The 24,243-nt window shown below is 42.4% G+C and overlaps 1 protein-coding gene across 1 annotated transcript in view; it reads right to left on the bottom strand.

The window, feature by feature from the left end:
• The window catches only part of LOC126178021 (uncharacterized), a 399,168-nt gene that overhangs the window by 16,976 nt on the left and 357,949 nt on the right, over positions 1 to 24,243 (bottom strand). Inside the window, exon 2 of the mRNA XM_049924498.1 lies at positions 14,080 to 14,205. Coding sequence (XP_049780455.1) covers positions 14,080 to 14,205 — 126 coding nt within the window. The remainder of the gene's footprint in view (positions 1 to 14,079; positions 14,206 to 24,243) is intronic.

Here is a 24,243-nt window from a genome sequence, read left to right on the forward strand (position 1 = left end):
ATATTCGTGTTAGGGGTGAGAGACTGAGGGCTATCTGCCACTACAACCGGAAGTGATTACATATGCAGATGAGTCACGTAAGACATAACACCCATTTTATTTCTTGAACGTTTCGAGATATCGAAATGAGGTTCTCAGTAAATGCTAGTACGCAGGAGGGGAGGCGTGCAGTACTGTTGCATGGATAAACCATTTCGTTCTTCATAAACCGATGCGCTGAAAGAAGTATATCGTTTTTTTAACTGGAATGAAGTTCTTATTTAACGGTACTCAAAACGTCTTGAAAGTACAAGACCGTTATAACTAACGACCAGACTCTGCAGTATTTAACTGACAACAGCGAATACATTCTACCTTGCGTCTGCAGTAGCATCGACGTAGTTGCTCTACCTGCCCTGGTCGCCAGACCGTTGTCTTTACTGAGCGTCTTCTTAATTAGACTCAGTGCTGGATCCCAGGTCTTGCTGAAATTATAGTCGCCGTCTCGATTGATAAAATTGTCTCTGGTGCGAATTTCTACGTTTTTTTTTAACCATATTGGCACGGAATCTGACAGGCCCCGGCCTCCCGCAAACCAATAAGTGTCCTGTGTGACAATATTACTGGGGAGTGTCAGAGATGACATCAGTTGCGCAAGGCCGCGGAATTCCATGCCAATGTGGCAAGACATATGTATTGGACAAACAGTGCACACCATCGAGGATCGATGCGGAGAACACCGACATATGTCGGTGTAGAGAATACCAACGAAACAAGATCATATGTAGGTCCAAGATCAAAAAGTAATGAAAAAGGATGTTAGGAATTCACCAACATTGAACATTGGCTATATTTTTCTCGATTAGAACATGACGTGTTATCTCCTCCCACTCCTCCTCCCCCCTCCGCCACAAAAAAAAAAAAAAAAAGTTCTTAGTTGAGTTTAGTTTCTGTTCATATTCTCATATAGGCATAGGATGAAATGTCAGCTGCCTGACTAGCATGTTACATGTGTGTTGTATAGTTACAAAAATTTTTGGAGCTGTGGAATTAGCATTATCGCAATGAATTTCAGAGCTCACATTCATTCTTCAGGTGTTAATGTAAGTTTTACATTAATTGTATTCTTCCAGCAATTCATACTCCCTATATTTGCGTAATATTTCATTGTTTGCCTGCTTAACATAGTATTTTTAGCCAACATGGGTTTTGTTCACTTACAGCCCTCATCACGTATGTTTTTGTAGATAGCTTCATTCAAGCCTAATAATAAAATGTCAACTGCCTGATCAGCATGTTACTTTGTAGCAGCATTGTTTTGTAACAACTTAGACACTTAAGTAGCATGACAAGCACTTAATTTCGGAGTCCACAGTTACGTTTCAGACATTATCTTTTACGGATATGTGTGAGTGTGTGGATATAACATTGTGAATATTGACATTTTTGTGTCATTGACGAATTTTTGTATACAGTTTAGATGTGAAATAACATTGTGACACTTGAGGAGCATCATGTCTGTTTCAGAGAACAATTCAGATGTAGAAATATTTAATTTGAGGATTCATTGCGCTCTACACCAGTATCGTACAGGGATCAAACTATGTATATTATCAAGTGCTGCTTAATCTACACAGAGAGATGAAATATGCTGATGAGGCAGAATTTTAACTGCTTACCTATTTTTGACCTTTTAAATACTGAACACAGCACAAAATTTAGGTGTGTGTCATGAGACAGAATTTTTGCTGACAGTGCAGAATTTTTGCTGACAGTGCAGAATTTTTGCTGATGAGGCAGAAAGTTTTGCTGACTCAGCATCTTGCCCTCTATTACCTTCAGCCTATTGTCCAATTCGAAACTACACAAAATACACTGTAGCTGTCTATTCCCGTCATTAAAAAAATAAATGTTATCAAAAACTTAAATTCCACAATAATAATCGAGCGAGGTGGCGCAGTGGTTAGCACACTGGACTCACGTTCGGCAGGACGACGATTCAAACCCAAGTTTGGCAATCCTGATTTAGTTCTTCTGTGATTTCCGTAAAACGCTTGAGGCAAATGCCGTGCTGGTTCCTTTGTGAGGGCATGGTCAATTTTCTTTCCCATCCCTCCCAAATCCGATGGGACTGACGACGTTGCTATTTGGTGCCCTCTTCCGAATCAACCAACCACAATAGTATTTATTCCATAACCGTTGTGAACCGCTTTTCGCTTTTCTATGCCATCCTCACACAAGATTAAACAATTTGTGCACACTGCACCAGGCAGAGTATATAGCTGTACAAAGTTTGTTTTCCCAAGATATGTAATCTTTTATTACCATATATCTGTACAGAAACGCAAGTGGATTAAAATAGACAAAAAACTATGAAGAAAAAGTCTTATAGTACACTATACTTTAAGACTGGAAGTATAGGAATGTAAAGGCCAAAACAGTACATAAGTGAGTACTGGCATAGACTGTTATACAGGGTGAGTCACCTAAAATTAGCACTGGAAACTTTCCAAACCACAACAAATACTGAATGACCAATTCCGCAGACCGAAAGTGAGGAGAGGGGCTGGTGTAATTGGTTAATACAAACAACTGAGAAACGCACGGAAGTATGATTTTCAACACATATTTATGTTTTTTTTTCTAAAATGGAAACCTGTTATAATTTTTTTGGACAACTGGAAATAGAAAAAAAACTTAATCAATGCCGTTTCTCACACTGTAAAATGTTTATTACATCCAGAGTAATTCGTAACGTTAAGTTGACGCTTGAGTAACTTCTCCGCTGTCCAATCGTGTGTATCGGAGAGAACCGAATTAATTAGGGATACAAAAAGAACAGTGATGTAACTTTACGTCCACATGCTAACATTTTAATTAGTCTTTTTCTCTGAAGAATGCTGTACCGCACCGATTTGTTAGAAGAAAATGTGCATTAAGGCGAAAACATAGTTAAACATACAAATTTGTTTTTTTTTGTTTTCAATTACAGAATGTAAAAGAGTGTGTCGTGACATTTCACGCCAATAAATGTTCAAAGTGGTGCTCATCTTTTGCTACACACATTTGAAATTTACCGCGTACTGAATGTCTTACACGACGCAGTACATCTGGTGTAATGTTGCCACAGGCTGCCTCAATACGATGTTTCATATCCTCTGGGGTTGTAGGCACATCACAGTAAAAGTTCTCCTTTAACATACCCCACAGAAAGAAGTCTAAAGGTGTAAGATTAGGAGAACGGGCTGGCCAAGTTATGCGCCGACCACGTCCTATGAAATGCCCGTCGAACATTTTGTCAAGGGTCAGCCAACTGTTCATTGCAGAAAGTGCAGGAGCACCATCATGTTGATACCTTATTCGTCTTATTTCCAGCGGGACATTTTATAGCAACGTTGGCAGATTATTTTGTAGAAATTGGATGTATTTTGCACCTGTCTGGGTGCCTTCAATCAAGTGAGGACAAATGAGATGGTCGCCAATCAGTCCGCACCATACTTCTGCATTCCACGATCGCTGTCGCTCTACCTGTCGAAGCCAGTGAGGATTGTGCACGGACAAGTAATGCACGTTTCCTAAATTCACTGCACCGTGGTTTGTGAAACCTCCTTCATCGGTAAAAAGGTAGAACTGCAACGCATTCTCTGTTAATGCCCATTGACAGCAATTCACTCGATTTTTAAAGTCATCTCCATGTAATTGCTGATGCAGAGACACATGGTACTGGTGAAATTTATAACGATTATATGCGCGTTACACTACTTTTACTCATTGCAATACCTCTAGCGATGTCACGTGAACTCATGTGTGGGATCACAACAGCAGCTAACACACCAACTGCACCTGCTTCTCCTGTGATGGGTTTGTTACGGACCCGTTTGCGTGTTACGACCGTACCTGTTGCATACTATTGTTTATAGATGTTTTCAAATGTGCGGCGCGTTGGATGATCAATGTTCGGGTACCTTTCTGCATACAACCTGCAGTCTGCAGTTGCCTTTTGTCTACACTCACCATGGATGATTATCAACTCTGCCTTTCCGGGGTTAGAATAAATCATCTTCACAGTTCTTACAACACTATACACACTTTTGTACTTGCAACCTTCTCACGTTCCTACTGTGCGTACTTCTGTTCTTACTTGTGTGCAGTACACTATCACAAACGTCCGTTAACAAAGTGTACTACGGTCACTTTGAGCACAAGGCCTAATTCAGCAAGCGCTACATGCAGACACTGAGATAGGCAAACTCGTAAACATCGTAGTCATCGTAAACATAGCCCTACAGATCTTGTTTGTTACAACACGAGACTGAACGTCTAAGGTTTCAAGCGTCAATTTTACGTTACAAATTACTCCGGATACACTTAACATTTTACAATGTAACAAATGGCATTGATTAACTATTTGTCTTTATTTTCAGTTGCGCTAAAAATAATAACAGGTTTCCGTTTAAAAAAACGTAAATGTGTCTTGAAAATCATACTTCCGTGCGTTTCTCAGTGGTTTGTATCAACTGTTCCACCAGCCCCTCTCCTCACTTTCGGTCTGTGAAATTGGTCATTCAGTATTTGTTGTGGTTTGGGAGGTGTTTCCAGTGGTAATGTTAGGCGACTCACTCTACGTGAATATATATATATATATATATATATATATATATATATATATATATATATATATATATATATATATATATATATATATATATATATATATATATATATATATTATTATTCACGTTTGGGCCCTACTGGACCACGCGAAGTACAATCACGGGGCATTCAGTTATTTTCTTTTAGACTTTCTCTCTGCCCAAATTGTTTTCATTCTCTCGGAATGAGCTCTTTTCCTTTCATCAGACCATGTGGTTCCAGTTTTCTTTGGTTTTTCAGCTTGACCAACTACCCAGTCATGAATTTTTTGCCTAAATAATTTTCTGTCTTGAATTTCATCTTGTTTTATATCTGCCTCTTTCATGTCCTCTTTTATAGCAGCAATCCATTTTATTGTCTCAAATTTAGCTTTACTTCGATTTTCGTAGAATTCCACTACTTGTTTAGTTAGTCTGGTAGCATCCATTCTTTTAATATGCCCATAAAATTTTAATCTGCGTTTTTTCATATCCGAATATATGCTGGTGTATTGTTGAATTTCACTATTTCACTATTTGCTCTTAGCCTGTATGTTCCTTCTTCAGTATATTTTGGACCTAGAATTTTTCTGATTACTTTTCTTTCTCTTTTTTGGATTTCTTGAATGTCCTTTTTTCTGTTTAAAATTAGCGTTTCAGCCCCATAAAGGCACTCTGGTTTTATGACCGTGTTGTAATGTCTCAATTTAGAGTACCTCGAGAGACATTTTTTGTTGTAGATGTCTTTTGTAAGTCTAAAAGCTGTCTCCATCTTTTGACAACGAATTTCATTTCCAATTTTTTCTAGACCAGTCTCTGAGATTGTTTCACCTAAATATTTGAATTGCGAAACTCTTTTGATTTTTCCATACTTAGTTTCCAAAAGTTTGGGTGCCAGTTTGTTGCTAGTCATATACTGTGTTTTTTCAAATGAGATTTGGAGACCTACTCTTTCTGCTGTTTCTTTAAGAATTTCTATTTGTTTCTGAGCAATTTGGATGTCCTGCGTTAGAATAACCAAGTCGTCTGCAAAGGCCAAACAGTCTATTCGAATATTTGTTCGTCCTAATTTCACTGGTTGGTCAATTTTGAACTCCAATTTTCGTTCGCGCCACTCTTGTATTACTTTTTCTAGAACGCAGTTAAATAGCAACGGAGAGAGTCCATCACCTTGCCTCACGCCTGTTTTTATTTCAAAGGGTTCTGAAATTTCTCCTCTGAACTTTACTTTTGATTTTGTACCAGTTAGCGTGTCTCTGATAATTGCCGTGGTTTTAGGATCCAGGCCTTGTTCTTTCACAATTTGGAAAAGAGATTCACGATCCACTGAGTCATAAGCCTTTCTAAAATCTACAAAGGTACAAACTAGTTTTTTATTGTAAATTTTTTGATGTCTGAGAATTAGTTTGAAGACTAAAATCTGTTCTGGGCAAGATCTATTTGGCCTGAAACCTGCTTGATATTCGCCAATATATATATATATATATATATATATATGAAGATGTAGATGTCCTAAAGAACAGATATATCTTCATGTAAATAAGGCTTGCCGGTCAATGATCTTCTTAAGTGGGGATGCACTCACATTGTCCGAACTCTTACGGGAATCGGCAGACTGATTGCCGCGAGTAATGAGTATAGTGGACTGCCGGCACGGTAGCTCAGCTTGTTCGCTCAGAGAGCTGGCTGCTCTCTGTAATAAAGAAAACTGAGTGAATGGATCAACAACGGACTTCGACGGATGTCATGTGACGTCCGCTACGACCAAACACAAAAAAGACGGATAGAGCGTCTGCCATGTAAGCAGGAGATCCCGGGTTCAAGTCCTGGTCGGGGCACATAGTTTCAACTGTCCCCCTTGACATTTATCAACGCCTGTAAGCAGCTAAAGGTCTGGATTTAATCGTAATTTCACCCTGTATATGGGCTAAAGAAGTGACGAATGTTATGAACGTGCAAAAAACGGGGCATCGGGGAGGAAGGAGTCAATGGAATGTGGATGAAGAGCTGTTATACTATTTATATCGAGAAAAATATTAACTGGATGCTACTGCAAGGGCAAATGATGGAACTGTGTTTGATCATTAAGGATTACATCAGAATTATGCGATTGGTTTTTACTGTTGTCAAGAATTTCAATTAATGTTAGTATTATACCATTATTTACTCTATGGAGTGCATCATAAGATTATATTCCAAATTTTGGTGTAAATTTACTGCCTTATCACAAATTAGTCTGATAGGTAATTTCACCAATTAAAACAAATCTTAATCACAAACAAAAATTGGAATAGATAACTTGCTTGTATTAGTGAAAAGACTATGCATCTACCCACTCTACATAGTACTAAACTAGTCTCATTGGACGTCAGCAGTCTGTATTCCGATATTTCTGTGGGAGAGGCCATGGAAGGTTTAACAGGGTTGTTATATAACACCAAAACAAATCCAGTGAAAACAGAGGATATAGACTTGCTACCGAGACATGCTTAAAGCAAAATTATTTCCAATTTCAATAGATTATGTACAAAATTTTATATGCATGCAGAATGAAAACACTGCTGACAGATGGAAAAACTTGGTTTCTATTGACCATCATTACCGGTTTCATGGCCTACAGCCACGTAGTCAAGTGCAACAGAAATTGTTACATTAATCCAGCATAGGTGAACCCAACGTTCTTAGTTAGGGTATTGCCATTCAGAGGGTACTGCTAATATTTTTTAAAGAAAAAGATTGGATGAACGACGGCTACTTGGGAAGGTGGTCCATGTAATACCCTCTACTAATGTTGCCAGTTGGTTCTGGCCATTCATTGTATCTGCGAGTATCATCCCCAACCAGACGCAGAAGACGCAACTTCCAAGAGCAGGCCCTGCCTTCACCAGCCAGCATAAAGCACTGACTGCCAATTAACATCAAGTTTTGCCATCTGTCAGCGGCGTTTTCATTCATCATGAGATTTAGTACAGTCAGTCAATGTAGTACCCCTTTGAGCCCCTAATTTTCTGAAAATTTGATGGTTAAGTTTGAAAATTTTCAGATGAAGAGCCCCAAAGTTCTAAAATACATCAGTGGATCAGTTACGTGGATTCAGTACTGGGCTTGTGTACAGGTACCATGAAACTGTTAAACAAATTATTTCAATTTCAAATTCACATCACGGAAAAATTAAGTTTGTAATAGAAGCTCCATCAACTTCTAAGATCTTAGCATTAACATTAGCAAACAAAAACATTTTTTTAAGATATACAAGAAAAGTAACTTCTATTGATACAGTAACCGCTGCCAATTCCCGGCATCCTACAACACACAAAAATGCAGCCTCCCACTCCGTGATGCACCAGCAGCTATCCATTCCGCAAACCGAATCATATTTTGAAAATGAATTAAAAATAATTAAAGAAATTACGTAATTAACAGTTATAGTCCTAACGTAATTGATAACATACTTGCTAGAAAGAAGAGACAAAGGATAATAGCACATAAATATCCTCCTCAGAAGGCACTGACAGCAATGCTATATGTAGATCGGGTTTCACAGGTACTTATCAGAAAACTGTAATGCAGGTCACCAGTTTTCTATTCCGAGGCGAAAAAAGTCAAGGGATAGCTCCTAACATCGTATCGGACCTTCTTTTGCCCGATGAAGCGCAGCAATTTGTCTGAAGTCCCGTGCAGAAATACAGAACAATGCTGCCTCTACAGCCACCTATTAGTGCGAAAGTGTTGCCGGTGGATGATGTTGTGCACTAACTGACTTCTGGATTACATCCCATAAACGTTCAAAGGGATTGTGTCGGACGATCTGTATGGCCAAATCATTCGCTCGAATTGTCCAGAATGATCTTCAAAACAATCGGGAATAGTAACGGCTCGGTGAAACGACATCATTGTTTGGGAACATGAAGTCCATGAAAGGCTGAAAATGGCCTCCTAGTAGCCGATCATAACCATTTCCAGTCAATGATCAGTTCAGCTGGACTAGAGCACCAAGTCCATTCCATATAAACACAGCCCACGCCGTTAAGGATCCACCACCAGCTTGCACAGTGCCTTGTTGACAACCTGGATCCATGGCTTCTTCGGGTCTGCGCCGTACTCGAACTTCACGATCAGCTGTTATCAACTGAAATCCCGTCTCAACTGACCAGGCCATGATTTTCCTGTCGGCTAGGATCAAACTGATATGGTCACGAGTCCTGGAGATGCTCTGCTGGCGACATTCGTCGTACGTCCCCCACTGGTTTCTGCGGTTATTTAACGCAGTGTTGATCGTCTGTTAGAACTGACAATTCCACACAAACGCCGCTGCTCTCAGTCGTTAAGTGAAAGCCGTCGGCCACTGGGTTATCAGTGGTAACAGGTACCGCCTGAAATTTGCATTTTTCGGCACACTCTTAACATTGTGGATATCTGAATACTGAATTCCATAACGATTTCCGAAATGGAATGTCTCATACGTCAAGCTACAACTACCATTCCGCATTCGAAATCTGTTAATTCCCATCGTGTGGCCATTATCAAATTTGAAATCTTTTCACCTGGATCACCTGAATAGAAATGACAGCTCCGTCAAAGAACTGCTCTTTTTTACCTTGTGTACGCTATACTACCACGATTTGTATATGTGCATATCGCTATCCCAAGACTTTCGGCACCTCAGTGTAGATTAAGAATAATGGACACCAGTTTTATATATTAAAAATACTGTCGCCCACATTCTGTTCAACATTGGAGATAAGATCTAACATTTGAACAAAGCGGAACTTACAGGTATTCCTGAAATCTACGTGGCAAATTACACGGAGATCAACCACGTTGAGATGTAACTGCTAGACTGATTGAACGTGAGAGGAGTTGGAGACTAAAAGGAAAGATTCCACCTATGCTGAACATACTGTGAATGAATGTAATTGTAATGATATTAAGTGTGATGTTCTCCATAGAGCAAATAAAGACAGAAAGCATGCATTACTTGAAATTATGACTAGCAATAAACACCAGTCTTTGAATGCTAACTTAATCCTTAATGATCAAATACAGTTTCATTATTCGCCCTTTGTAATGTAGAAGTAGGCAATTACTTTACTCACCGTAATATAATAAGCTTATTGAAAATAATATGAGTTCCCTATGCACGGTCCATTGACTCCTCTCTCTATTCCACCAAATTTTTATCCTATATTTGTAAAAATTTTCTCTGTACAGCTGCCATTGTGTGGACTGTCTGTTTAGTCTTAAGTTGTCTGAGGATGGGCTGCAAAGCAGAAAGTCGGTTTACTGCTATAAAACAAATGTTACTGTGGAGCATCTATATTACAGATTTTAATAAATCTCTGGTTCTCTAAGTACCGACGAAATATTCCATAAATGTTAAATAACAGCTCTGATTGTATGCAGTGTGTTATTTGTAATTTGGCGCCCTAATTGGTGACTTTGTGTAAACAGATCAGCCACTCGTGCTCTAACTTGTTATATAGCGTGTTTATTTATTTACTTTATTTGTGTGTTTATCTGCGTTTTATTGGTTTTTTGATTGGTTCTATGGTGACCGCCACAGTTTCTTTTCCTGTACCAACCTTTTCATCTCAGAATTGCACTTGCACCCCATTTCCCCAATTATTTGTTGGACATATTCCAATCTCTGTCTTCCTCTACGATTCCCCATTTGCAGCTCCTCTGGTACCATGGAAGCTATCTCCTGATGGCTCAAAACGTATTGTAAACGTGACACTTTTTTTCATCAGCGTTCGCCGCATGTTCCTCTCCTCGGTGGTTCTGTGCAAATCTGCCTCATCTCTTATCTTATCAGTCGACTTAATTTCCAACCTATTTCTGTAGTACCGCTTCTCAAACGCTTCGATTAATCTCTTTGCCATTTTCTTCACAGTCCACGGTTCACTTCTACGCACTGATTTGCACTGGGCGCACATTCTCGGTGATTTCCTCCTCAAATGAAGGCCTGGGTTTCAGAAAAGCAGACGTCTTTTTCAGCATGGAATGCTGTCTTTTCATAAGGTAATCTGTCTACATCCTGCTTGTTTCACCAGTTATTCATTATTTTTCTTCCAACGTAACAGAATTTCTTTTGTCCGAGTCATAAAAAAGGGGATAGATCTCACTTATGACAGCTTTATCCAAAATTCTTGAAAAAGTAATGTATTCAAGAGTAGTATCATATCTTTGTAAAAATGAAGTACTAACAAAATGTCAGTTTGGTTTTGAGAACGGCTGTTCAACAGAAGATGCTATATATGCTTTCACCGATCAAATATTAAATGCATTGAATAACCGAACATAACCCATTGAGATATTTTGTGATCTCTCAAAGGCTTCTGATTGAATCATGAAATTCTTCTAGATAAGCTTAAGTATTGTGGTATGAGTGGGACAGAGCACAAATGGTTTAATTCATACTTAACTGGAAGAATGCAGAAGAATTAACACTACAGATAGTCTGCGAAAACCAGCAGAGTTCTCTAACTGGGGAGTATCAAGACTGGTGTCCCACAGGGTTCAGCATTGGGTCCCTTATTGTTCTTGATATATAATAACGACTTGGCACTCTATTTTCATGGAGACACAAAGCTAGTTCTTTTTGCTGATGATACAAGTATAGTAATCACACCCAAGAAGCAAGAATCAGCTGAGGAAATTGCAAATAATGTCTTTCTGAAAATTATTAAGTGGTTCTCTGCAAATGGAGAAAACACAGTTTATACAATTCTGTACAGTAAATGGCCTAAAACCATTGATAAATATAGACTATGAACGGACGTCTGTTGTTAAAGCAGAATACTCAAAATTTCTGGGTGTGTGCATTGATGAGAAATTTAATTGGAAGAAACACATCGATGATCTGCTGAAATGGTTAGGTTCAGCTACTTATGCTATTATGGTTATTGGAAATTTTGGTGATAAACATAACAGTAAATTAGCCTAGTATTCCTATTTTTAGTCACTGCTTTCATGTAGCATCATATTTTGGGGAAATTCGTCATTAAGAGAGAAAGTATTCATTGCACAAATGCGTATAATCAGAATAATAGCTGGAGCTCACCCAAGATCACCTTGCGGACATTTATTTAAGGAATTCACGATATTCACAATACCTACGCAATACATATATTCACTTATGAAATTTGTCATTATTAACACATCCCAATTCAAAAATTATAGCGAAGTGCGTAGCTACAACACTAAAAGAAAGGATGATATTCACTATTCTGGATGAAATCTCACTTTGGCACAGAAAGGGGTGAATTATGCTGCCACAAAGATCTTTGGTCATTTGCCAAAACAGATAGCCAACCAACATTTTAAAGCAAATTAAAAGAATTTCTGAACGACAACTCTTTCTACTCAATAGATGAATTCTTAGGTATGAAGTAGTAACTGTAAAAAAAATAAAAAATAAAAAAAAATAAAAAAATGCAAAAAAATCATTATTTTGTGTAAAAAATTGATGTTTAAGGACACGCTCCACATCATTACGAAATGTCGTATTCATGATCTATGAAACAAGGATTACTGTATGTATGTCTGTATGTACAGGCTGTTTCAAAAATGACCGGTATATTTGAAACGGCAATAAAAACTAAACGAGCAGCGATAGAAATACACCATTTGTTGCAATATGCTTGGGACAACAGTACATTTTCAGGCAGACAAACTTTCGAAATTACAGTAGTTACAGTTTTCAACAACAGATGGCGCTGCGGTCTGGGAAACTCTATAGTACGATATTTTCCACAAATCCACCATGCGTAGCAATAATATGGCGTAGTCTCTGAATGAAATTACCCGAAACCTTTGGCAACGTGTCTGGCGGAATGGCTTCACATGCAGATGAGATGTACTGCTTCAGCTGTTCAATTGTTTCTGGATTCTGGCGGTACACCTGGTCTTTCAAGTGTCCCCACAGAAAGAAGTCACAGGGGTTCATGTCTGGCGAATAGGGAGGCCAATCCACGCCGCCTCCTGTATGTTTCGGATAGCCCAAAGCAATCACACGATCATCGAAATATTCATTCAGGAAATTAAAGACGTCGGCCGTGCGATGTGGCCGGGCACCATCTTGCATAAACCACGAGGTGTTCACAGTGTCGTCTAAGGCAGTTTGTACCGCCACAAATTCACGAAGAATGTCCAGATAGCGTGATGCAGTAATCGTTTCGGATCTGAAAAATGGGCCAATGATTCCTTTGGAAGAAATGGCGGCCCAGACCAGTACCTTTTGAGGATGCAGGGACGATGGGACTGCAACATGGGGCTTTTCGGTTCCCCATACGCGCCAGTTCTGTGTATTGACAAAGCCGTCCAGGTAAAAATAAGCTTCGTCAGTAAACCAAATGCTGCCCACATGCATATCGCCGTCATCAATCCTGTGCACTATATCGTTAGCGAATGTCTCTCGTGCAGCAATGGTAGCGGTGCTGAGGGGTTGCCGCGTTTGAATTTTGTATGGATAGAGGTGTAAACTCTGGCGCATGAGACGATACGTGGACGTTGGCGTCATTTGGACCACAGCTGCAACACGGCGAACGGAAACCCGAGGCCGCTGTTGGATCACCTGCTGCACTAGCTGCGCGTTGCCCTCTGTGGTTGCCGTACGGGGTCGCCCTACCTTTCCAGCACGTACATCCGTCACGTTCCCAGTCCGTTGAAATTTTTGAAACAGATCCTTTATTGTATCGCTTTTCGGTCCTTTGGTTACATTAAACCTCCGTTGAAAACTTCGTCTTGTTGCAACAACACTGTGTTCTAGGCGGTGGAATTCCAACACCAGAAAAATCCTCTGTTCTAAGGAATAAACCATGTTGTCTACAGCACACTTGCACGTTGTGAACAGCACACGCTTACAGCAGAAAGACGACGTACAGAATGGAGCACCCACAGACTGCGTTGTCTTCTATATCTTTCACATCACTTGCAGCGCCATCTGTTGTTGAAAATTGTAACTACTGTAATTTCGAAAGTTTGCCCGCCTGAAAATGTACTGTTGTCCCAAGCATACTGCAACAAACGGTGTATTTCTATCGCTGCTCGTTTCGTTTTTATTGCCGTTTCAAATATACCGGTCATTTTTGAAACACCCTGTATCTGTGCAACTACACGATTTTCTACGTGATTTCTTTAATGATTCCCAATTTTAGCATTATACTTATCGCTTGGATAACTGCCAACCCATATTATTTTCTTATTCATTCTGTTCAACAAATTCCGCAATTTTTCCTCATTGGTACTGAAGACAGCAATTACACCAACGAATCTTATTATCGATATCCTTTCACGCTGACTCTTAATCCCACTTACGAAACTTTCTCTTAATTCTTTCATTGCTTTTTCGATATAAAGTAGAATTGTAGAGGAAACAAGTGCTAAAGTGGTCACCCATCCAAGTACTAACCGGGCCCGATGGGTGAAATATGTCAGCCACCAGAGATGGAGAAGGGCCGGTACTCACTGTCCTTGGCGATGTGCGTGACGCAGCGGTCCTTGGTCGGCGGACACGGCAGCAGCGTGTCGTTGCCACATTCTTCATAGTCCTGTCGCACGCACTGGTAGCACGTCAGGTTGGCCTCCGTTGCGTCTGAAACAACAATACGCACCACTGTTAATAACAATTGTGAGTCTTCTTTAACACTGTGCTGCCATGGTCCTCATGTTCTCTGAAGATGGAAATTATTTCATATCTACCATATACGTACGTCACACACAAAAATAGTTTCTAACTTTTAGTAAGTAACGTAAAAGTTGTGCTTGTACGTTAACGCACACACGCAATAAGGAAATGGAGAACGACAAGGTGGAATGAGGGTGAATAAAACCGAGATAATGCAAACAACAGAGGAAGAACCGATTTGTATTAGATTCTGTCAAGGGGTTTAAATGTATTGTATGACAGATGGCGTGAACCACACAGCAGGCGTGGTCGGATGTCGATATAATTTCTTACACTTACACATCGTCGGCAGGATGCAGATTGTTGAAGCTGCAATTCTCGGTGGCAGCAAGAACGGCCACCAGAGTGTATTAGTGTCGTTCGTATGTACTGTAGTATTGTACGTAAGGGGCGTGAACGGTGTAATATGTTGAGTGATTACTGTGAAGGATTCTAAGATTTCCTGTAGCAGTGTGAGACGGCTTGAACGATTCCTGACGGAGTTTGAGAGAAGGCTCACAATGGGCTTCCGTTATGTGATAGCCAGACTCGTGGGGCATTCGGACCTAAGAGCGGCCTACCGTTGGACTTCATGGGAGTGAGGGCAGACGTATTCGTCGTCAAGGTTCCAGTCAACCATGTCTGACTATCACACGGGAAGATCGCTGTATTGTGCAGCTTTATATACAGGGTGGTCCATTGATCGTGATCCGGCCAAATATCTCACCAAATAAGCGTCAAACGACAAAACTACAAAGAACGAAACTTGTCTAGCTTGAAGGGGGAAACCAGATGGCGCTATGGTTGGCGCGCTAGATGGCGCTGCCACAGGTCAAACGGATATCAACTTCGTTTTTTAAATAGGAACCCCCATTTTTAATTACATATTCGTGTAGTACGTAAAGAAATATGAATGTTTTAGTTGGGCCACTTTTTTCGCTTTGTGATAGATGGCGCTGTAACAGTCACAAACATGGCTCACAATTTTAGACGAACAGTTGATAACAGGTAGGTTTTTTAAAATTAAAATACAGAACGTAGGCACGTTTGAACTTTTTATTTCGGTTGTTCCAATGTGATACATCTACCTTTGTGAACTTATCATTTCCGAGAACGCATCCTGTTACAGCGTGATTACCTGTAAATACCACATTAATGCAATAAATGCTCAAAATGATGTTCGTCAACCTCAATGCATTTGGCAATACGTGTAACGACATTCCTCTCAACAGCGAGTAGTTCACCTTCCGTAATGTTCGCACATGCATTGACAATGGTTTCAAATGGCTCTGAGCACTATGGGACTCAACTGCTGTGGTCATAAGTCCCCTAGAACTTAGAACTACTTAAACCTAACTAACCTAAGGACAGCACACAACACCCAGCCATCACGAGGCAGAGAAAATCCCTGACCCCGCGGGGAATCGAACCCGGGAACCCGGGCGTGGGAAGCGAGAACGCTACCGCACGACCACTAGATGCGGCATTGACAATGGGCTGACGCATGTTGTCAGGCGTTGTCGGTGGATGACGATAGCAAATGTCCTTCAACTTTCCCCACAGAAAGAAATCCAGCGACTTCAGTTTAGGCGAACGTGCCGGCCACAGTATGGTGCTTTGACGATCAATCCGCCTGTCATGAAATCTGCTATTCAATACCGCTTCAACTGCACGCGAGCTATGTGCTGGACATCGATCATGTTCGAAGTACATCGCCCATCTGTCATGCAGTGAAACACCTTGTTGTAACATCGGTAGATCATTACGTAGGAAATCAGCGTACATTTCACCATTTAGATTGCCATCGATAAAATGGGGGCCAGTTATCGTTCCTCCCATAATGCCGCACCATACATTAACCCGCCAAGGTCGCTGATGTTCCACTTGTCGCAGCCATCGTGGATCCGCAATTGGTAAACGGTCCATTTTAACACGGGTAATGTATCACGAAGCAAATACCATCCGCACTGGCGGAATGTTACGGATACCACGTACTTATACGTTTGTTACTATTACAGCGCCATCTATCACAAAGCGAAAAAAGTGGTTCAACTAAAACATTCATATTTCTTTACGTACTACACGAATGTATAACAAAAAATGGGGGTTCCTTTTTTAAAAAAGCGCAGTTTATATCCGTTTGACCTATGGCAGCGCCTTATAGGGGGCCAACTATAGCGCCATCTGGTTTCCCCCTTCAAGCTAGACGAGTTTCGTTCTTTGTAGTTTTTTCGTTTGATGCTTATTTCGTTAGATATTTGGCCCGGTCACTATCAATGGACCACCCTGTATAACACAGAGAAAGAGAAATGGAGCCCCTCCGCTACCGCATAGGATGGTGACCACCACAAAAGTTTCACGGTCAGCTGTACAAAATGTTTAGTATTCAAATGTAGGCTTCACTGTGTGCAGGTCTTTGATGATGTCTGTACGTTTGTATACAATCATCAACAATACGGTCTCATCTAGTAGGCAGAAAGCGATTGAAGGGTAGCGGTTTTAAGGGCACAAGGAAAAAAAGTGCCATGGAAAAGCCATGGGAAAGTAAACCTTGCACCTGTCTGGGCAGGTAATAGGGCTATTGACGGGATTCTGCCAATAGTGACCGTTCATGCTAGAGTCTTAGGATACATTAGTGGAGAGGTGTTACCTTTTTAGCTGCGCAAGCTGGAATGTCAGCGTACCTCTGACATACCATGTCGTCATCTGAGTGGTCAGTTTGACTACAAAACAAGCCGCTCGTTGTGTGTTGTGTTGGGTTGTGTAGTGTTTACTTGTGCCTTGTCTGTCCGGCTTCCCCGGTTAAGCTGTGTGTTTGGCTTTATTAGTACACCGGGCGGTGACAGTCAGGTTTATTATAATACAGGGGTTCACCGATATAGCCTCCAACGAGTGGTTAATTTTCGCTATGGAGAAAAGTTTTTTTGGCTGTTATGGTTCCACCTGTGTTGTGATAATAGTTCCCCCGATTCGGGATGAATTGGTTGTTTGAGTGTCTTCAGCTCCTATGCAGTCCTCGTGCGAGTTTTTTGAATACCTCCGCGAGAGTATCGGGGTGGTATTCATTATGTAAGTCTGCGGTGCGTGTGTGTCGTGGTGTAGTGCGTATGACTCGTAGCAGTTTGTTCTGTATGACCTGCAGACCGCACAGACGTGTTGGAATTGCGTAGAGACACCTAATTCCCGTATTTCCGGGGAAGGGTAGGTGGGCGGGGTGGGGGGGATCATGAGCTCTGACGCCACGTTCAGTAACATCCCAGATGTGTTTATCGGGTTCAGATCTGGCAAGCTGGGGGCCAGCACATCAGTTGGAATTCGCCACTGTGTTCCTCAAAAAATGGCTCAAATGGCTCTGAGCACTATGGGACTCAACATCTTAGGTCATAAGTCCCCTAGAACTTAGAACTACTTAAACCTAACTAACCTAAGGACATCACACACACCCATGCCCGAGGCAGGATTCGAACCTGCGACCGTAGCAGTCCCGCGGTTCCGGACTGCAGCGCCAGAACCGCTAGACCACCGCGGCCGGCACTGTGTTCCTCGAACAAGTCGATCGCACTCCTGGATTTTTGACAGGGCCTCTTGTTGAAAAATGCCACTGCCGTCATGAGCAACGATAGTCATGAAAGGATATATGTGATCTTTATCCAGTGTGCGGTACTTCCTGACCGTCATGGAGCCTTGCACGAGCTCCACATGACCATGACTACCCACTTGAATGTTCCTCAGGGCATAATGGGGCCGCAGCCAGCTTGCCTCCATCCCGCAGCACAGTTGTCAAGCATCTGTTCCCCTGACGACGGGTTCGCGCCCTCCCATCGGCATGACGAAGAAGATATCGGGATTCATCAGACCATGCAACGCTCTGCCGCTGCGCTAACGTCCGATGGTCTTGTGCCCATTTCAGTCTTAGTTACCGATTGCGTAGTGTTAACGTTGGCACATGTATGGGTCGGCCGCGGAGGCCCATCGTTGGGAGGGTTCGTTGCACTCAGTCTTTACACACGCTTGTACTCTGCCCAGTGTTGTTAGTTATGCGCCGGCCACTGTGGCCGAGCGGTTATAGGAGCTTCAGTCCGGAATTGCGCTGCTGCTACGGTAGCAGGTTCGAATCGTGCTTCGGGCATGGATGGGTGTGATGTCCTTAGGTTAGTCTGGTTTCAGTAGTTCTAAGTCTAGGGGACTGATGACCTCCGATGTTAAGTCCCATAGTGCTTAGAGCCATTTGAACCATTTTTGTTAGTTCTGCCACATTTCACCGCCTGTCCTGTTTTACCAGTCTGCCAGCCTACGACGTCTGACATTTGTGATGAGGGGTGGCCGCTCAATACCACGACGTCTGGACGTGGTTTCGCCGAGTGCTGAAGACACTCACCACAGCACTCCTCGAACATCCGACAAGTCGTGCAGTTTCCGAAACGCTCGTGCCGAGCTTCTGGGTCGTCACAATCTGCCCTCGATCAAACTCAGACTGATCGCGCGCCTGTCCCATCCTATACACGGGCGGAACACTCACTGATGCATATATCTGACTGGGAGTCATTCTCGCCAAGTGACGCTGCTAGTTCAGTAGTCATAATTTTCTGCCTGGTCAATGTGTTGGGCGTATGCGTAGTGTTATCTGTCTGCAGAGTTAGTGTTTGCTCAGTTGGCTCGCTCTGCATGGGTAAACAGAGAAGCCTCTCTCTTGTCGACGTTTAGTTTATACACTATTTCTCCAACCAAATCTCAACAATTGTAGTACTGTCCGAAGTCGTGAGTCAATTTTTGATGATTTCCAGTCCCGGAAGTGCCATTTGCGTAGTAACAGCCATCGTGTTTTGTGTTGTCGGGATATCATTTATGTTGAGGTTAAGCTGCCTAGGGCTACTCCTGCTTGAATACCATGTCGTGTTGATTGTTTTTCATGAGTATCAACGTTGAAACTTCTGTTATGGGATATGAGGTTATGAGGCGTACGAGTCCGTCGGGGAAGCCAGCGTCGCAGTGTGTGCTGACGAGGCCGTTGTACCAGAGACTATCGACGGCCTCTTCTGTGTCTAGCGAGACAGCTCCCATTGCTATCTCTGTGTTGTATCCGTCTGTTATTTGTTCAATTACGCGGAGGAGTACTGTGCAGCAAGCACATCGCAACCCCGCCACATCTGCGCTTTCATCCGAGAATAAGTGACGGATTCCCTGCAACATTCTGTGCCGTCTCAACCATTGGTTGGAGACTAGCAGCAACCGGGCTAGGGAATTACCGTCCCAGGCGGAGGCTCCCTTTAACACCGCAACATAAATAGTTCAAATGGCTCTGAGCACTATGGGACTTAACTTCTGAGGTCATCAGTCCCCTAGAACTTAGAACTACTTAAACCTAACTAACCTAAGGACATCACACACATCCATGCCCGAGGCAGGATTCGAACCTGCGACCGTAGCGGACACGCGGTTCCAAACTGAAGCGCTTAGAACCGCACGGCCACACCGGCCGGCCAACATAAATGGCTGCGTTTGCATTGGTGCATTACTCGGAAGCATGAACCGCAGATGACTGAGTAGCATTGTGTTCAGCGATGAATCACGATTCTGTACCACACTGCACGACAATAGTCGGCGACTGCGGCGCCTACGTGTTATGAAACCCCATTTCCCCGATGTTTTCCAGAGGCACAGGGGTATTATATCCGGCGTAAGTCTGTAGAGAACCATCGAGCATGACCTCAGGCCACGGCTGGTAGTGACTGAAAGATTCCTGACGGTGCAACGGTACGTCACGGACGTCCTGTGTCCTAATGTGTTACTTCTCGTGCAACAATATTGTAGTGGCATTTTTCAACAAGACAGTTCTCGTCAGTACACTACACGGGGCTGTGTGAACTGTCTGCATGATGCTGAAAAATTCCCGTGGCCAACGGGATCCCCAGATCCGTCCCCAACAGAATATGTTTAGGACCAGCTCAGTGGTCAACTGAGTCAGGATTACAAGAACCAGCTACAACAGTTATAGGCCTGTTCGCCTCAGGAGAGGATACAAAGACTGTATGACAGTCTTTTCATCCGAATCAATGCATGCATTCAGATCACAGTGAGTGCAGCTCATACTCATAAAGGGACTCATATTGTTAAGTTTTTTTGTAAGTTTTACTCGATTTTGTGATCACTGAGATAACGTCACGTACCTTTTCGACTCGTGAACTTTCGTTTCCTCCTTACCTTTTGCGTAACTCACTTTCTCTGTCAGGCAGTGTCTACACAGGTATTGCTGCGAAGCAATATTAAATCGAAAGAACACGTAAGATCGGTAACAGCGGAGGCGAATTGGAGACAGACTTGTTGGGAGGGTTCTGGGAACGTTCTGATCATTTGCAAAAGAAAATCGCTTCTAAGATGCTGCTGGGCTTTGTTCTGGAGTAGTGCTCCAGTGTTCCAGTTTCTACATACACAAGAGCTTGTAGATATTTTCTTCAAATTCATTTTATGTCTCATCAAGAACTGCAATAAACCTTTGTTTGCTTCCTGTATCGACAGAAACGATCGTTATCAAGCGACATACAACTGTTGCAGCGACCTATATGACGTAACTCCTGAGCGGTGTCAACAATGAAAATGCAATAATTTACAGTCAATCTGGATTACTGCTGTCAAAGATAAAACGCTCTTACACAATTAAATAATTTTAGTACACAGTTGCATTGAACTTAGATTGCTACAAAGATTTTGTGTTGTTAGACGACGATCGTTCCGAACATTTGTTTTCTAAGTTTTATAACGTTTATATTATCAGTAGGTCATGGTATTACAAATAAAAGTTTTTTTTAAGTTGCACCTTTTCATCGAACTGGTCTTGTGGGAGACATCCAAGCAATTCAGAGGCAAGCTGCTAGGATCGAAACTGATATGAAAGCGTAACAGATATGCTGACAGATTTTGTAGTCTTTGGGAGAAAGTCGACAATATTCTAACGAAACTTTATTGGGTGAATTTAGAGAACCGTTATTCGACGAAGACTGTGCAGTAGTTCTGCTGCTTCCATCGTATATGTGCGTACAGACCACTGGACTAGAATAAGATATTTCACGAAAAGTATCTGAACGTCTATTAGTGAACATTGGTATGGGGCGTGACCACCCTTCGGATTTATGACGACATGAACCACTCTGGAGACACTTTCAGTGAGGTGTCGGAATGTCTGTGGAGGAATGGCAGATCATTCTTCCTCTAGAGCAGAAACTAGAGAAGGTAGCGGCGTTAGGCGCTAATGTCTAGAATGAATCTGACTTTCTAACTCATCCAATAGGTATCCCATTGGGTTCATGTCGGCCGTCTGGACAGGCCAGTCCATATCAGGAACGTTTTTGTACACAAGCCATTGCCTCACAGATGCTGCTTTGTGACATGGTTCTCTGCCATGCAGATGCAAACGACAGTGGTAAAGGAGCTGTTTCTCTACTCTGCACAGTACGCTATGGTGTAAATTGTGTACATATCGCTCAGTATTTAAGGTTACCTTAAGCGGAATAAGATGACCTCATACTAAGCACGGAAAACACTCCCACACTGAAACACTACCTACTCAGTGCGTCACTGTTGACACTGCACGTGATGGCTTGTGATGTTTTCCAGGCATTCGCCAATTCCAAACCTTTTCATCGGTATGGCAGAGCGTGTTTCATCATTTCAGTTCACCCGTTTCCGATCATTCACCGTCAAGTAGCACGACTCTTTACGCTGCCTCAAGCTCTGAGTTTCTCTTGCTTATAAGGATCTGCCCTACTACTGCAACGGATTGTTTGAAACTCGCTATACACAGTTATTGCGCTAGCTGGGTTGCTGGTAGCACTTCGTAACTCACCAGGGACTCTTTCCGCTGTTTTCGTGCGACTTTTACAACCACCATCTTCAATACCCAACCATCACCTGTCCACCAGAACATGACGTCTCCATGGTCTTAGTTTAGCTACGTTGATCTTTCGCGTTTTCATTTCACAATCACTCTCGAACAATCAGCTTGGGCAACTTTAGAAGACTGAAATATCCCTGATGAATTTGTTACTTAGGTTGTGCAGTGAATTTGTGGTTCACAGCACAGTCCCATTCCTGCCTAGCTTGGCTGTTGATACCAGCACAGGTGTTGCGTTCCACCACAGCAGATAGTGTCTGCTACAGCAAAACTGACATTTGGAGTGCCACAGGGAGGTGTGGAGCGGCGTCGAAATCTCGTGTAGATTGCACTGCTGCGTACTTGCCTAACCCTGCGGTGTCATTCCAGTCTCAAGTCGACATGATACGCGCCGTGAAAGTTGACGGTAAACAGTGAAACGGACAACGACGTAATTGCCAGATATACTACGTGACCAAAAGTATACGAACACCTGGCAGAAAAAGACTTACAAGTTCGTGGCACCCTCCATCGGTTATGCTGGAATTCAACATGGAGTTGGCCCACCCATAGCCTTGATGACAGCTTCCACTCTCACAGGCATACGTTCAATCAGGTGCTGGAAAGTTTCTTGGGGAATGACAGCCCATTCTACGCGGTGTGCTGCACTGAGGAGAGGCATCGATGTCGGTCGGTGAGCTCTGGCACGAAGTTGGCGTTCCAAAACATCCCAAAGGTGACCGATAGGATTCAGGTCAGGACTCTGTGCAGGCCACTCCAATACAGGGATGTTATTGTCGTGTAACCAGTCCGCCACAAGCCGTGCATTATGAACTGGTGCTCGATCGTGTTGAAAGATTGCTCTTCAATAGTGGGAAGCAAGAAGGTGCTTAAAACATTAATGTTGGCCTGCGATGTGACAGTGCCACGCAAAGCAACAAGGGGTGCAAGCATGGACGGCCGCAATGGCCGAGTGGTTATAGGCGCTTCAGTCAGGAACCGCGCTGCTGCTACAGTCACAGGTTCGAATCCTGCATGGATGTGTGTGATGTCCTAAGGTTAGTCAGGTTCAAGTAAAACAGCAGTATCAAACTCTTTACCGCTCTGAGAGAACTGACCAAGGACACAGAACAGAAAGCACACACACGCAAAAGAACCACTTCCCCATCACACACAGAGACATAAATAATGAACAGAAGTCGTCGTAATTCGCGCTACAGTTTTTCATAGCCTTTCTCGCCACATGCGATACACCTCTCGCGACACACGCGAACAGCAACATGGCGTAATATTCTTGATCAGAAAGAGAGTGCGAAAGTTTTGTTCTTCTGTGTATAAAAGCAGCCAATACCATCCAACGAACGTGAGTTCACGAACAGCTAAGTAACAGCTCAGTACACACCAAATAACTGGTTTTCCACAACACTAACACAACCCCAAGTATATAATGCTGTCATAGGAAGTTCACCTTCCGCTGACGTGATTGCAGATGATACGATTTTCGCTAAGTAGAAAACGGCAATAGAAAAAAGGCGCATAGAAAATATGTCGCAGATAGCGACAATAATTGCTTAAAACATGCTGTAACATACAATAAATAAGGTATTATAAAAGTGTCCATGGAAAACTATATTTCAAAAAACGAATAGTAAAAACGTAATGATGTGCTACTGTGATGGTGATATTTGTCGCTGAAACTAGTTTGGGAGAATAAAGAAGTAGACGAATAACAAGGTGTTTTGCATCAGGGTGGACTCAATTTTCTGATATTACTGTTTTCTATGCAAACGCGAACCAAATGGAAAAGTTCCAAGATAGAATCATTGTTAGGTTTAAGTAGTTCTAAGTCTAGGGGACTGATGACCTCAGATGTTAAGTCCCATAGTGCTTGGAGCCATTTGAACCCCCTCCATGAAAAACACGACCACACCATAACACCACCGCCTCCGAATTTTAGTGTTTGCACAACACACGCTGGCAGATGACGTTCACTGGGTATTCGCCATACTCACACCGTGCCGTCGGATCGCCTCGTTGTGTACCGTGATTCGTCATTCCAAACAACGTTTTTCCAGCGCTCCTTACACCAAGCGAGGCGT

Source organism: Schistocerca cancellata, chromosome 1 (assembly GCF_023864275.1).
Source record: "Schistocerca cancellata isolate TAMUIC-IGC-003103 chromosome 1, iqSchCanc2.1, whole genome shotgun sequence".
NCBI lineage: Eukaryota > Metazoa > Arthropoda > Insecta > Orthoptera > Acrididae > Schistocerca > Schistocerca cancellata.